At 43.1% G+C, this 15487-nt stretch overlaps 1 protein-coding gene across 4 annotated transcripts in view; it reads left to right on the top strand.

Annotated features, from left to right (window-relative positions):
* The window catches only part of LOC100426034 (acyl-coenzyme A synthetase ACSM3, mitochondrial-like), a 134119-nt gene that overhangs the window by 80621 nt on the left and 38011 nt on the right, over positions 1 to 15487 (top strand). For 3 of the 4 annotated variants that reach the window (XR_013399662.1, XM_077951001.1, XM_077951000.1), the window contains one exon: positions 1099 to 1257. The exons of the other annotated variant lie outside the window; for it this stretch is intronic. Coding sequence is in view for 2 of the 3 variants with exons in the window: in XM_077951001.1 (XP_077807127.1) it covers positions 1099 to 1257 (159 nt within the window). In the remaining variant the exon portion in view is untranslated. The remainder of the gene's footprint in view (positions 1 to 1098; positions 1258 to 15487) is intronic. 4 annotated transcript variants of the gene reach the window in all.

Genomic DNA, 15487 nt, shown 5'->3' with positions numbered 1-15487 from the left:
TTACTCTGTTGCCCACGGTGGAGTGCAGTGTCACGATCTCAGCTCACTGCAACCTCTGCCTCCTGGGTTCAAGTGATTCTCGTGCCTCAGCCTCCCAAATAGCTGGAACCACACCCAGCTAATTTTTGTATTTTTAGTAGAGACAGGGCTTCACTATGTTGGCCAGGCTGGTCTCAAACTTCTAACCTCAGGTGATCCACCCACCTCAGCCTCCAAAAGTACCGGGATTACAGGCATGAGCCACTGCGCCTGGCCAATACTGCAAGTTTTTCAGTGAGGGGGAGATCTGATCAGATTTGTATTTTGAAAAGGTCACCATGGCCGGGCGCGGTGGCTCAAGCCTGTAATCCCAGCACTTTGGGAGGCCGAGACGGGCGGATCACGAGGTCAGGAGATCGAGACCATCCTGGCTAACACGGTGAAACCCCGTCTCTACTAAAAAATACAAAAAAAAAACTAGCCGGGCGCGGTGGCGGGCGCCTGTAGTCCCAGCTACTCCGGAGGCTGAGGCAGGAGAATGGCGTGAACTTGGGAGGCGGAGCTTGCAGTGAGCTGAGATCCGGCCACTGCACTCCAGCCTGGGCGGCAGAGCGAGACTCCGTCTCAAAAAGAAAAAAAAAAAAAAAAAGAAAAGGTCACCATGGCTGCAGGATGGAGATTGAGTTGGAGAAAGTTAGAATTGAGTTAGGGAAGGCCAGCTAAAGGCTCTGAGACTAATCCAGGCACAAGCTGGTAGTGGCATGGACCACGTGCCAGAGATATGAAGGAAATTAACACAGTTGAGATTTTAGGAAATAGAGTGCACCAGATCTGCTGGATAGACATGGGAGATGGGAGGAGGTCAAGGTTGATGCCAAAGTTTGGGGCTTGGACAACTTCATGGATGGTGATGACATGTATGGATACAGAGAACACTAGAGGAGAATCAGTTCAAGAGAGGTAGTATGATTGAACCAGTTTCAGTTACATGTAATCGAAAAATATTTGGCAGTACACCTTTGAGGCCTGGGGTGGGTCCATAGCTAAAAACCAGAGTGCCTAGTCCATCATCACATCAGCCATGATCACACAGTTGAAGCCACTGCATTTTGGAGTTAGCAGGAAATTACTGAGCCTGAAGACATCTGATAGCATCTGGTGCCCGTCAACTCAGGCTGGATTCTGGCTGCCTTGGGGACCCTGTTTGAACCATGGACAAGAGGGTGTACAGTCTTCATCCATTATGTGCCGCAGCTTGACGCCAAGGTCATCGTACAGGTAAGAAGACTTACCCTTCCTCTATCAACAATATTCCAGGAAAAAAATCCATGTTTCCGGACCAAAAGCTGGACCCTGCTAAAAAACATCTTATTAAGCAAAGAAGCCCATGAGCCTAAGAATCCTGGGTCTAGGCTTCTCAAAGTGTGGGACAGTGAATGGGAGTCATTGTATCTCAGTCACATTAAAACGTGACCTTGCAGAAAATGCATATTACCACGCCATCCTTCAGACCTGTGGATCAGCCTTTGTAGACTTGGGACCCAGGAGGTGCATATTGAAAATTTAAAGCAAGCGCAACAAGCCCAACTTTCCAGGATCCTGGAGACTGACTGCAAGAACCAAGCAGCTGGGGGCTGTGTGTGTGTGTGTGTGTGTGTTCTTAATATGATGAAGTGTTTAAAAACAGACCCCTTGGAGGCCAGGCATGGTGGCTTAGGCCTGTAATCCCAGCACTTTGGGAGGCTGAGGCGGGCGGATCATGAGATCAGGAAATCGAGACCATCCTGGTTAACATGGCGAAACCCCGTCTCTATTAAAAACTATAAAAAATTAGCCGGGCGTGATGGCGGGCCCCAGTAGTCCCAGCTACTGGGGAGGCTGAGACAGGAGAATGGCGTGAACCCGGGAGGCAGAGCTTGCAGTGAGCCGAGATCGCGCCACTGCAACTCCAGCCTGGGCGACAGAGGGAGACTCCATTTCAAAAAAAAAAAAAAAAAAAAAGAAACAGACCCTTTGGAATATGACAGATCTAGCTTCTTATTCCACCTTTGAAATTAACTAGCAGGTTACATGCCACTCTGAGTCTCAGTTTCCCTATCTGTAATATAGGACTTCTTTACATTTTTTACACCTATTTTTAAAATAGGTGGCTCACGCCTGTAATCCTAGCACTTTGGGAGGCCGAGGCGGGTGGATCACGAGGTAAAGAGATTGAGACCATCCTGGCCACATGGTGAAACCCCATCTCTACTAAAAAAAATTAAAAATTTAAAAAAAAAATTTTTTAAATTACCTGGGAGTGGTGGTGCATGCCTGTAGTCCCAGCTACTCAGCAGGCTGAGGCAGGAGAATCGCTTGGACCAGGGAAGCAGAGGTTGTGATGAGCCAAGATCGCGCCACTGCACTCCAGCCTGGTGAGAGAGTGAGATTCCGTCTCAAAAAAATTTAATAATAATAATTACTACCTCATAAAATTTTTGGTAATATTAATGAGATGATAGAGGCAAAGTGTGTAAAGTGCTTACCCCTGAGGCCAGCACATAGAAAACACTCTATCAGTGTCAGCTGCTGTCGCTATTTTATGATGAGTAAATCACGACAATTCAAGTCACCTGCACAAACTCCTCTGTACATCCCTTCACCCAAAACTTTTCTTTATGTCTCCACTCACACTCTTGCTTTCCCTCTCAGAGGCAGACCTACCCTTCCACCTCTCAAAATCCACCCAGATCCTGTTCTATTTCCTGGCTGTGAATAAAGAGACTTTCTTTAATAATCTTTAATCTATTATGCATTTTATCCTGTATTTTAAATGTCTCACTTTTCGCTAAGTTCTGCTTCTTCAGTCCATAAACATATTCAGTGTCACTATCCTAAAATGCCTTCCTTTGAACCTGCTACACACTGGGTCAACCCATCTTTTCCACCTTAACACCAAACTTCACCAACGAACATTCTCCATTTGCTACAGCACCTCTGCTTCACCTAGCTTGTTCCTGAATACTGCAGTCCTCCAATGGTCTGCCGTTGCATTTCCTCTGCAATTTCCTTTACTTCCATTTTTCTCGGCAAGCACATCAATGCAGGTGACTGTCAAAACTGTACCTAGAATCTAGTCTTCTCTGTCCAAGCTGATTCTCCCAGGCTAGCAATACATTTCCAACCTGCTAATTGGTCAAGTCCATCTGATCATTCCTCCACCCCCTCAAACTGCCCTTCCCTTATCTCATTTCCTGCCTCTATATCAGTATCTCCTCTTGCCTCACCATCATTATATTCTGTACCACATTCTGCACTTGAGACTTAAAGCACCACAAGCAACACTGACTCCACTCTTCCCACCCTCATGCCTAATTCTCCCTCTACTATAGGGAGTGTCCCAAAAGGTCTTTTTGTATTTTAAGCTTGAGTAGTTTAAAATGATATACATTTACAAAAAAATCAGCATTTGTACATTTATTCTTATTTCCCACTTACTATTTTTATAAATTATTCATAACAATTTTTAAATATATTTATTCTATTAGTTCCTCTAATTGAAGACTAAAAACAAAAAAGTCTTTTTTTTTTTTTTTTTTTTTTTGATTCAGAGGGTACATGTGCAGGTTTGTTACATGAATATATTACATGATTCTGATGTTGGGGTAAGAATATACTCATCAACCAGGTAGTGAATATAGTACTCAATAAGCAGTTTTTCAGCCCATACCCCCTCCAACTCCCTTCTCATAGTCCCCATCTTTATGTCCATGTGTTCTCAATGTTTAGCTCCCACTTACAAGTAAGAGCTAGTGATGTTTGGTTTTCCACTCCTGCATTAATGTGCTTAGGATAACAGCCTCCAGTTTCATCTATGTTGCTATGAGGGATACAATTTCATTCTTTTTTTTTTAATTGTTATACTTTAAACTATGGTACATGTGTACAACGTGCAGGTTTGTTACATATGTATACATGTGCCATGTTGGTGTGCTGCACCCGTTAACTCACTTGTTGTTTACATTAGGTATATCCCCTAATGCTATTCCTCCCCGTCCCCCTACCCCATGACAGGCCCTGGTGTGTGATGTTCCCCTTCCTGTGTCCAAGTGTTCTCATTGTTCAATTCCCACCTATGAGTGAGAACATGCGGTGTTTGGTTTTTTGTCCTTGCGATAGTTTGCTCAGAACGATGGTTTTCAGCTTCATCCATGTCCCTACAAAGGACATGAACTCATCTTTTTTATAGCTGCATAGTATTCCACGGTGTATATGTGCCACATTTTCTTAATCCAGTCTATCATTGATGGACATTTGAGTTGGTTCCAAGTCTTTGCTATTGTGAATAGTGCTGCAATAAACATACCTGTGCATGTGTCTTTATAGCAGCATGATTTATATTCCTTTGGGTATATGCCCAGTAATGGGATGGCTGGGTCAAATGGTATTTCTAGTTCTAGATCCTTAAGGAATTGCCACACTGTTTTCCACAATGGTTGAACTAGTTTACAGTCCCACCAACACTGTAAAAGTGTTCCTATTTCTCCACATCCTCTCCGGCACCTGTTTCCTGTCTTTTTAATGATCGCCATTCTAACTGGTATGAGATGGTATCTCATTGTGGTTTTGATTTGCATTGCTCTGATGGTGAATGATGATGTGTACTTTTTCATGTGTCTGTTGGCTGCATAAATGTCTTCTTTTGAGAAGCGACTGTTCATATCCTTTGCCCACTTTTTGATGGGGTTGTTTGATTTTTTTCTTGTAAATTTGTTCAAGTTCTTTGTAGATTCTGGACATTAGCCCTTTGTCAGAAGGGTAGATTGTAAAAATTTTCTCCCATTCTGTAGGTTGCCTGTTCACTCTGATGGTAGTTTCTTTTGCTGTGCAGAAGCTCTTTAGTTTAGTTAGATCCCATTTGTCAATTTTGGCCTTTGTTGCCATCACTTTTGGTGTTTTAGTCATGAAGTCTTTGCCCATTCCTATGTCCTGAATGGTATTGCCTAGGTTTTCTTCTAGGGTTTTTATGGTTTTAGGTGTAACATTTAAGTCTTTAATTCATCTTGATTTAATTTTTGTATAAGGTGTAAGGGAGAGAGCCAGTTTCAGCTTTCTACATGTGGCTAGCCAGTTTTCCTAGCACCATTTATTAAATAGGGAATCCTTTCCCCATTTCTTGTTTTTGTCAGGTTTGTCAAAGATCAGATGGTTGTAGATGTGTGGTATTATTTCTGAGGGCTCTGTTCTGTTCCATTGGCCTAGATCTCTGTTTTGGTGCCAGTACCATGCTATTTTGGTTACTGTAGCCTTGTAGTATAGTTTGAAATCAGGTAGAGTGATGCCTCCAGCTTTGTTCTTTTGGCTTAGGATTGTCTTGGCAATGTGGACTCTTTTTTGGTTCCATATGAACTTTAGAGTCGTTTTTTCCAATTCTGTGAAGAAAGTCGTTGGTAGCTTAATGGGGATGGCATTGAATCTATAAATTACCTTGGGCAGTATGGCCATTTTCATGATATTGATTCTTCCTATCCATGAGCATGGTATGTTCTTCCATTTGTTTATGTCCTCTTTTATTTCACTGAGCAGTGGTTTGTAGTTCTTCTTGAAGAGGTCCTTCACATCCCTTGTAAGCTGGATTCCTAGGTATTTTATTCTCTGAACTTATTGTGAATGGGAGTTCATTCATGATTTGGCTCTGTGTTTGTCTGTTACTGGTGTATAAGAATGCTTGTGATTTTTGCACATTGATTTTGTATCCTGAGGTTTTGCTGAAGTTGCTTATCAGCTTAAGGAGATTTTGCGCTGAGACGATGGGGTTTTCTAAATATACAATCATGTCATCTGCAAACAGGGACAATTTGACTTCTTCTTTTCCTAATTGAATACCCTTTATTTCTTTCTCTTGCCTGATTGCCCTGGCCAGAACTTCCAGCACTATGTTAAATAGGAGTGATGAAAGAGGGCATCCCTGTCTTGTGCCAGTTTTCAAAGGGAATACTTCCAGTTTCTGCCCATTCAGTATGATACTGGCTGTGGGTTTGTCATAAATAGCTCTTATTATTTTGAGATACATCCCATCAATACCTAGTTTGTTCAGAGTTTTTAACATAAAGGGCTGTTGAATTTTGTTGAAGGTCTTTTCTGCATCTATTGAGATAATCATGTGGTTTCTGTCTTTGGTTCTGTTTATATGCTGGATTAAATTTATTGATTTACATATGTTGAACCAGACTTGCATCCCAGGGATGAAGCCCACTTGATCATGGTGGATAAGCTTTTCGAAGTACTGCTGGTTTCAGTTTACCAATATTTTATTGAGGATTTTTGCATCGATATTCATCAGAGATATTGGTCTAAAATTCTCTTTTTGTTGTTGTTGTTGAGTCTCTGACAGGCTTTGGTATCAGGATGATATTGGCCTCATGAAATGAATTGGGGAGGATTCCCTCTTTTTCTATTGATTGGAATAGTTTTAGAAGGAATGGTACCAGCTCTTCTTTGTACCTCTGGTAGAATTTGGCTGTGAATCCATCTTGTCCTGGACATTTTTTGGTTGGTAGACTCTTAATTATTCCCTCAATTTCAGGGCCTGTTATTGGTCTATTCAGGGATTCAACTTCTTCTTCCTGGTTTAGTCTTGGGAGGGTGTATGTGTCCAGGAATTTATCCATTTCTTCTAGATTTTCTAGTTTATTTGCATAAAGATGTTTATAGTATTCTCTGATGGTAGTTTGTATTTCTGTGGGATCGGTGATGATATCCCCTTTATCATTTTTTATTGCATCTATTTGATTCTTCTCTCTTTTCTTCTTTGTTAGTCTTGCTAGTGGCCTATCAATTTTGTTGAGCTTTTCAAAAAACTAGCTCCTGGATTCATTGATTTTTCAGAGGGTTTTGTGTCTCTATCTCCTTCAGTTCTGCTCTGATCTTAGTTATTTCTTGCCTTCTGCTAGCTTTCGCATGTGTTTGTTCTTGCTTCTCTAGTTCTTTTAATTGTGATGTTAGGATGTCAATTTTAGATCTTTCCTGCTTTCTCTTGTGGGCATTTAGTGCTATAAATTTCCCTCTACACACTGCTTTAAATGTGTCCCAGAGATTCTGGTATGTTGCGTCTTTGTTCTCATTGGTTTCAAAGAACATTTTATTTCTGCCTTCATTTCTTTATGTACCCAGTAGTCAAGCAGGAGCAGGTTGTTCAGTTTGCATGTAGTTGGGCGGTTTTGAGTGAGTTTGTTAATCCAGAGTTCTAGCTTGATTGCACTGTGGTCTGAGAGACAGTTTGTTATTATTTCTGTACTTTTACATTTGCTGAGAAGTGCTTCACTTCCAACTCTGTGGTCAATTTTGGAATAAGTGTGATGTGGTGCTGAGAAGAATGTATATTCTGTTGATTTGGGGTGGAGAGTTCTATAAATGTCTATTAGATCTGCTTGGTGCAGAGCTGAGTTCAATTCCTAGATATCCTTGTTAACTTTCTGTCTCATTGATCTATCTAATGTTGACAGTGCAGTGTTAAAGTCTCCCATTATTATTGTGTGGGAGTCTCAGTCTCTTTGTAGGTCTCTAAGGACTTGCTTTATGAATCGGGATACTCCTGTATTGGGTGCATATATATTTAGGATAGTTAGCTCTTCTTGTTGAATTGATCCCTTTACCATTGTGTAATGGCCTTCTTTGTCTCTTTTGATCTTTCTTCATTTAAAGTCTGTTTTATCAGAGACCAGTATTGCAACCCCAGCTTTTTTTTGTTTTCTATTTGCTTGGTAGATCTTCCTCCATCCTTTTCTTTTGAGCCTATGTGTCTCTGCACGTGAGATGGGTCTACTGAATACAGCAGACTGAGGGGTCTTAACTCTTTATCCAATTTGCCAGTCTTTGTCTTTTAATTGGAGCATTTAGCCCATTTACATTTAAGGTTAATATTGTTATGTGTGAACTTGATCCTGTCATTATGATATTAGCTGATTATTTTGCTTGTTAATTGATGCAGTTTCTTCCTAGCATCAATGGTCTTTACAATTTGGGATGGTTTTGTTGTGGCTGTTACCAGTTGTTTCTTTCCATGTTTAGTGCTTCCTTCAGGAGCTCTTGTAAGGCAGGCCTGGTAGTGACAAAATCTCTAAGCATTCGTTTTCTGTAAAGGATTTTATTTCTCCTTCACTTATGAAGGTTAATTTGATTGGATATGAGATTCTGGGTTGAAAATTCTTTAATTTAAGAATGTTGAATATTGGCCCCCCACTCTCTTCTGGCATGTAGAGTTTCTGCTGGGAGATCCACTGTCAGTCTGATGGGCTTCCCTTTGTGGGTACCCAACCTTTCTCTCTGGCTGCCTTTAACATTTTTTCCTTCATTTCCACTTTGGTGAATCTGACAATTATGTGTCTTGGAGTTGCTCTTCTCGAGGAGTATCTTTGTGTCATTCTCTGTATTTCCTGAATTTGAATGTTGGCCTGCCTCGCTAGGTTGGGGAAGTTCTCCTGGATAATATCCTGAAGGGTGTTGTCCAACTCGGTTCCATTTTCCCCATCACTTTCAGGTACACCAAGCAGACGTAGATTTGATCTTTTCACATAGTCCCATATTTCTGGAGGCTTTGTTCATTTCTTTTTACTCTTTTTTCTCTAAACTTCTCTTCTCACTTCATTTCATTCATTTGATCTTCAATCACTGATATCCTTTCTTCCACTTGGTCAAATCGGCTACTGAAGCTTGTGCATGCGTCACGTAGTTCTTGTGCCATGGTTTTCAGCTCCATCAGGTCATTTAAGGACTTCTCTACACTGTTTATTCTAGTTAGCCATTCATCTAATCTTTTTTCAAGGTTTTTAGCTTTTTTTTTGCAATGGGTTCGGACATCCTCCTTTAGCTCATAGAAATTTGTTATTACCGATCGTCTGAAGCATTCTTCTGTCAACTCATCAAAGTTATTCTCCATCCAGCTTTGTTCCATTGCTAGCGAGGAGCTGCGTTCCTTTGGAGAAGAGGCACTCTGATTTTTAGAATTTTCAGCTTTTCTGCTCCAGTTTCTCCCCATCTTTATGGTTTTATCTACCTTTGGTCTTTGATGATGGTGACCTAGAGATGGAGTTTTGGTGTGAATGTCCTTTCTCATTGTTAGTTTTCTTTCTAACAGTCAGGACCCTCAGCTGCAGGTCTGTTGGAGTTTGCTGGAGGTCCACTCCAGACCCTGTTTGCCTGGGTATCACCAGCGGAGGCTGCAGAACGGCAGATGTTGCTGCCTGATCCTTCCTCTGGAAGCTTTGTCTCAGGGGGCACCTAGCCATATGAGGTGTCAGTCACCCCCTACTGGGAGGTGCCTCCCAGTTACGCTACTCAGGGGTCAGGGACCCACTTAAGGAGGCAGTCTGTCTGTTCTCAGACCTCAAACTCCATGCTGGGAGAACCACTACTCTCTTCAAAGCTGTCAGACAGGGACATTTAAGTCTGCAGAAGTTTCTGCTGCCTTTAGTTCAGCTATGTCCTGCCCCCAGAGGTGGAGTCTACAGAGGCACGCAGGCCTGCTTGAGCAGCAGTGGGCTCCACCCAGTTCAAGCTTCCTGGTCGCTTTGTTTACCTACTCAAGCCTCAGCAACGGTGGACCCCCCTCCCCCAGCCTCGCTGCCACCTTGCAGTTCTATCTCAGACTGCTGTGCTAGCAGTGAGCAAGGCTCTGTGGGCATGGGACCCTCCAAGCCAGGCACGGGATATAATCTCCTGGTGTGCTGTTTGCTAAGGCCATTTGAAAAGTGCAGTATTAGGGTGGGAGTGTCTCGATTTTCCAGGTACCATCTGTCACGGTTTCCCTTTGCTAGGAAAGGAGATTCCCTGACCCCTTGTGCTTCCCAGGTGAGGCAATGCCCCGCCCTGCTCCGTGGGCTGAACCCACTTGTCTGACAAGCCCCAATGAGATGAACCTGGTACCTCAGTTGGAAATGCAGAAATCACCCATCTTCTGCATCACTCACGCTGGGAGCTGCAGACTGGAGCTGTTCCTATTTGGCCATCGTGGAACCTCCTATATCCTTTATGGGCATTTATGTATCTTTTAGGGACTCTGAAATTGAAATAGCTATTCAAAAATCAGAGCTAACATGTTTTAGACATAAGAGTTAGATTATCAGAGTTTAATGATTGCCCTTACAGAGCTACCTCTGAATTGTAATTTGATTTTACTCATGAAGCTTCAGTCTGGCTGTATTCTGTTTCCATCTGTGTTTCAAAGCTCATATGACAGCCAAGTTTTGCAACATTCCTCAGATGATGGCCTTGGTCCAAACTTGGTAGACATCTTATCAGGGCATAACTAATGACTCCACCTGAGACTCTGCCCAGGTGGTCTTTATGTACTTTGGTTTAAGCTTCAGAAGAATGAGGAAGACATCCTCAGTAAATCTAACCCTCCTATTATCACTCTGGACCCTGTCTGTACCAGGAGAGGGTGATGAAGTGGAAAAGTGATCCTGATGGCGCTACTTTCCTCATCACCAAGAGCTGGCTAGGCTCAGCCTCATGCTAGCTGGATCCACATGGCTCTCAGGCTTCCAGAAACAGGTTATGTTGGTAAACCAGAATAAGTGGCAAGAAACGTTGAGAGAGAAAGGAAGAACATTAACTAGCAAAGGTGGCTTTGTTAGGTACATGAAGACTCCCTCAGAGAGAATAGATGGTAAATGTTTCTTTTTAGACATTTAAAGACCTCAGACTCTCAATCTTTCCTGGATCTGGGAAAGACATAAAAAGGGGGCAGGGCATGACTGCATTAATAGAGATTCTCTACAGATGCAAATTTTCCCCATAAAAGATGGCACGGCCATCTCTATTTGCTAGCTAAGTGATGGTCATTTCAAAAATATGTCAAAGGAATACATTTTAGGGTAAATTATTTTAATTTTTTCCATTCACATCAGCCTTTTCTGTTTTCTCTGTAATTCATTCTGCCAGAGCTGTACCCTGTGACCCTTCTCCTTCTCTCTTTCCCTACACTCAGCACAATCTGCTCTGATGTCCTGAACAATTCATTTCCAAACCCTAACATGCATTCCCCATTCAGAAATACAAAAGTCCTTAGTTAGCATTGCCCAGGCTCCATAGAACAATGTATGGTTCTATTATCACCCTAGCATGTCTGTAAGGTCTCATCTTTTACCCCTTTATGATTATTAAAATCTGCTTCTTAGCTATATAGAATGCTTCCCCAAGATGTGTTCTCATAAAACACAGTTCTCCCTCTTGTTACATGAATATCCAAATTTAATCCAAACTTTCCCAATTTAACCCAATAGCCTCACCACACCCACCCACCCTCTGCCAGAAGAGTTCACAGGGGCTAGGAGGAAGTGAATGATGTCTACTTGGCCATGACTGTCTATAAAATGACCAGAAGACAAATAAGAAAGTGAGGAACTAGAAGGATGAATGATCTGGGCAAGAGACCTAGGAGCTCTTAAGACACCGAGCTGGGGTGGCTTGCCAATGCCTGACACCTTGCCTTCTCTCAAGTATCAGGTTCCCCACCTTGGAGCACTGTTATACTGGTGGGGAGACTCAGTTGCCCGAGGAACATGAACAGTGGAAAAGAAAGACAGGCTTTCTGCTCTATGAGGTCTGTGGGCAGTCAGAAACAGTAGGTGGTGTAAACTGGCGAGTATCTGAGACAGGTCTCAACCAATTTAGGAGTTTATTTTAGCAAGGTTAAGGACATGTGCCTGGGAAACAAGTCTGTGTCTTTCTCCAAGGATGATTTTGAGGTCTTCAGTATTTAAAGGGGAAAGGGCAGATATTGGGAAAAGAGGAAGAAATTGTTTAAAGATTTGGGTAGATACAAGACACTCTTGCATTATTTTTGAGTCTTTGATCACCCGTTCAAAGCCTGTGAGAGGAGGGTAGAGGAATCGTCACTTGTGCATTCATCTAGATCAGTGAATCTGCATTTTTACATAAGATAAAATAAACATAGGCCAGGGAAAGCAATCAGGTATGCGTTTGTCTCAGGTCAACAGAGGGATGATTCTGAATTCTGTTCTTTGTCCTGTATCTGTGAAGATGAGCTATCAACTTACATTGTCAGGGTGAAATTTTACAGAACTGTTGTAGAGTAAAGATCTTGAGACCTACAAGGAATTTCTTAGTGTGCAAATTGTGAAGGAGGCATGTAGATTGTTTGTTTTGTTTTGTTTTTGGTTTTTTTTTTTTCAATCTTTATAGCTATCTTGTTTAGGAATAAAATGGGAGGCAGGTTTGCCTGATACAGTTCCCAACTTGACTTTTCCCCTTGGCTAAGTGATGTGGGGGTTCTGGGACTTATTTTTCTTTGAAAATGGACAGGTCCCTTCTGGAGAGTCATGATATGCTCGGCCACTGAGTCCAGCAGATGTGCTAGGTTATGCCATGTGTGTAGGTCATGGCCCCACTGTATACACAGCATTGCTTGATGCCAACCAGAGGCTCTAGAGTTCTAGACTAGTCTGCCACAAATCTATCTGCAGAAAGAAAATTTACAACTCATGAGCTTATCAAGGAACCAGTGTGCTGAAAACTGTTGGACAAAACCTTAAAAAGGGATCTAAGGGGCCGGGCGCGGTGGCTCAAGCCTGTAATCCCAGCACTTTGGGAGGCCGAGACGGGCGGATCACGACGTCAGGAGTTCGAGACCATCCTGGCTAACACGGTGAAACCCCGTCTCTACTAAAAAATACAAAAAACTAGCCGGGCGAGGTGGTGGGCGCCTGTAGTCCCAGCTACTCGGGAGGCTGAGGCAGGAGAATGGCTTAAAAACCCGGGAGGCGGAGCTTGCAATGAGCTGAGATCCGGCCACTGCACTCCAGCCTGGGCGACACAGCAAGACTCCGTCTCAAAAAAAAAAAAAAAAAGGGATCTAAGGACATTTTACCACTGTCCCTGTGATCATCAGCTCAGAGCAGCCCAGAAGGAGGATAGGATAAGAGTGTCTCCAGTAACATGGAGACCACCTCCATAGGCAAGTCCTGTCAACCCCACCATCCCTCCCTAGGGCTGCAGAAGCAGGTGGAAGCTGGCTCTAAAAGTTCATTGCTTGGTGTTTAGGAGGACAACATGCAGGTTTGATTGTGGAATACTAGCAGGGTGGATGAGGGAGCAGAGACTTTCTGTATACACCAAACACATATATACACATAAATACAGTGTCATCCCAGAGTGTCACTGAGCTGCCAGGTGGCCAGGTCATTTAGAGTATTATGCATGTCTGGAAGCTCAATGACCTCATCAGTTAGAGTGTGGGTGGGCATCTCTTCCAACACATTTACAATCCATTTCCAGTGCTGGATAGAGCCACTTTCCCTCATGTATCCATTATCCCTCTAGCACATAGAGGATGACTGCTATCCCAGGCCCTGTACAAAATTATTATTTCACTGCCAATTTATGTACTTGGCTGACATTATTTTACAAAATAATATAATAGCAATAATAAATGCTTTCAGGCCTGAAAAATGCTGAGACTTTGGGCCTGTCCTTGAATGGTTCACAGGTCATATTTGGACAAGGACAAGGTGGGCCAGAGTAACACACTACAGCCACAACTCCAGTATTTGCAGCATTACATGATGCTTTATTTCTTAAAACACTTTGACATCTATTCACTCATCTGTGCTACATTTTTCACATGCCTACAGTGTGAGCAGTGATATGTCAGTGGGCAAAGATCCTCTTATCCCAGGAGCACAGACCTGAGTCCAAGTCTCAGCTCTGCCAATTACAGCTTTAAGACCATAGGGATATCATATATGCTTTCCCACCTCAGCTTCCTCACCTTTAGGATGAAAATTATAATACCAATCAGATTGGGATAAGGTAAATGAAAAGAAGTACATCAGGCTCTGGCTGGTGTCCAGTCCATAGTGTATGCTCACATTGCAGCTGCTGTGGTCCTTGCTATTTTTAGGTGGGTATTGTGCCAGATGCTGGAAGCTCAGGGGTAAATAGGGCAATCTCTATTCTTGGGATGCTCATTATCTACTGAAGGAAACAGACAAGCAAAAATAATCATAATGGTCTGTGGGCTGCAATGGAAGTGTGGGGGAAATGCTGCAGAAAGAGAATATTTCCCTTGACTCCTGTTGGAGCCTGAGTAGTCATCATTCATTGAACACGTGGTGTGTGCCTTCCATTGGTCAAAGAGCTTTCCAAATGCTTGCAAGCACTCTGGGAGGTAAGTGTTATAGTTATTACCCTTTGATGGAGGAGATCAAGAAGAATTAATTGGCATGAAGTTAGCGTGTGATGAAGTCAAGATTCATACCCTCGTCATTCTGACTGTAAAGCTATAGAGAGAACGTTATTTGCGGGAACAGTAAAGCGGGAACCAAGTTCTTCAGGAAGACAGATGGTGATAGGGCAGTGCTAACAGAGAGAACAGCACCAGCAATCCAGACAATCTCCACACACACTGGGGCATCCTGCCAGGTGAGATTCACAGGCCTCTTTGTGCAGAGCACTGACGACGAAGTCAGCATTCTGCCACTCAACACGGAAGGAAAAATTGGCATCAATCAATCAAGGAGTTGTGGCAGAATCCCTATCACTCTTCAACAACTTTGAGTAAATGTTAGATGGACTCATGACCTTCTCCTGGCAAACTGACATATGCCTGGCCTATGGTGGGCACACCATACCCCACATTACATGCCCACAGCACCGGGAGTACCATTTCTTCTTTCTTTGCCTCCCTGTTGGATTCTGTAGACTCTGCACTTAGTACAGAGTCAGACTACACTGGTTGCAGAAAATGACTACTGAATAGAGTTGGGTCAACACGTTAAGCCTAGACTAAGGCCTTCCAGCTTCCCCACAAGGGCTCTTTGTGCAGCGTCAAATAACATCTCTGAGCAGGGAATGCTGTGTATGATTCTGGCTGCTTTGTGATCAGCCTGACATCTCTGATCAACCCCAATCCTTTATTTTGCAAACAAGGAATAACTTATGGCACCTTCTGGGGAACAAAGATCAAGACAGATTCTTTAGGGAAGGCCATTCCACCCTTTGACATCCAGGTCTGCTCCTAAGGGCATTGGCAGGGAGCAGTTAGGGCTCAGCGGGGGTTGGACCATTGTGTGACACCAGGTGACAATACCAGCCATGCTTCCCTGCCCTGGTCATCCTTCCTCCTCTCTTCCCATTTTTTCCTCTTATTTCCTATGTAGGCCTCAGTTGAAAACTGCATTATTGTGGGCATGAATTCAACTCACCTTGGCAGCCAGAGCATCACATACAGTGCATGCAGTGGATGGAAAAGAACACTTGGAGGTAGCACTGGCTGTTCTCTTTAGCAGCTGGTGCTTTTCATTTTTCTTGATGAGCATTTTCCAGCTTGGAGACACACTGGTGACGTCTACTAACCCATGACACATAGACCCTTGGCTTGGGTTTCACATTTGCTGATTTTTTTTTTTTTTTTTTTTTTTTTTTTTGAGACGGAGTCTCGCTCTGTCGCCCAGGCTGGAGTGCAGTGGCCGGATCTCAGCTCAGTGCAAGCTCCGCCTCCCGGGTT

Source organism: Macaca mulatta, chromosome 10 (genome assembly GCF_049350105.2).
Source record: "Macaca mulatta isolate MMU2019108-1 chromosome 10, T2T-MMU8v2.0, whole genome shotgun sequence".
Lineage (NCBI taxonomy): Eukaryota > Metazoa > Chordata > Mammalia > Primates > Cercopithecidae > Macaca > Macaca mulatta.
The sequence above is the reverse complement of the archived record's forward strand: the minus strand, read 5'-3'. Positions and strand labels throughout refer to the sequence as shown.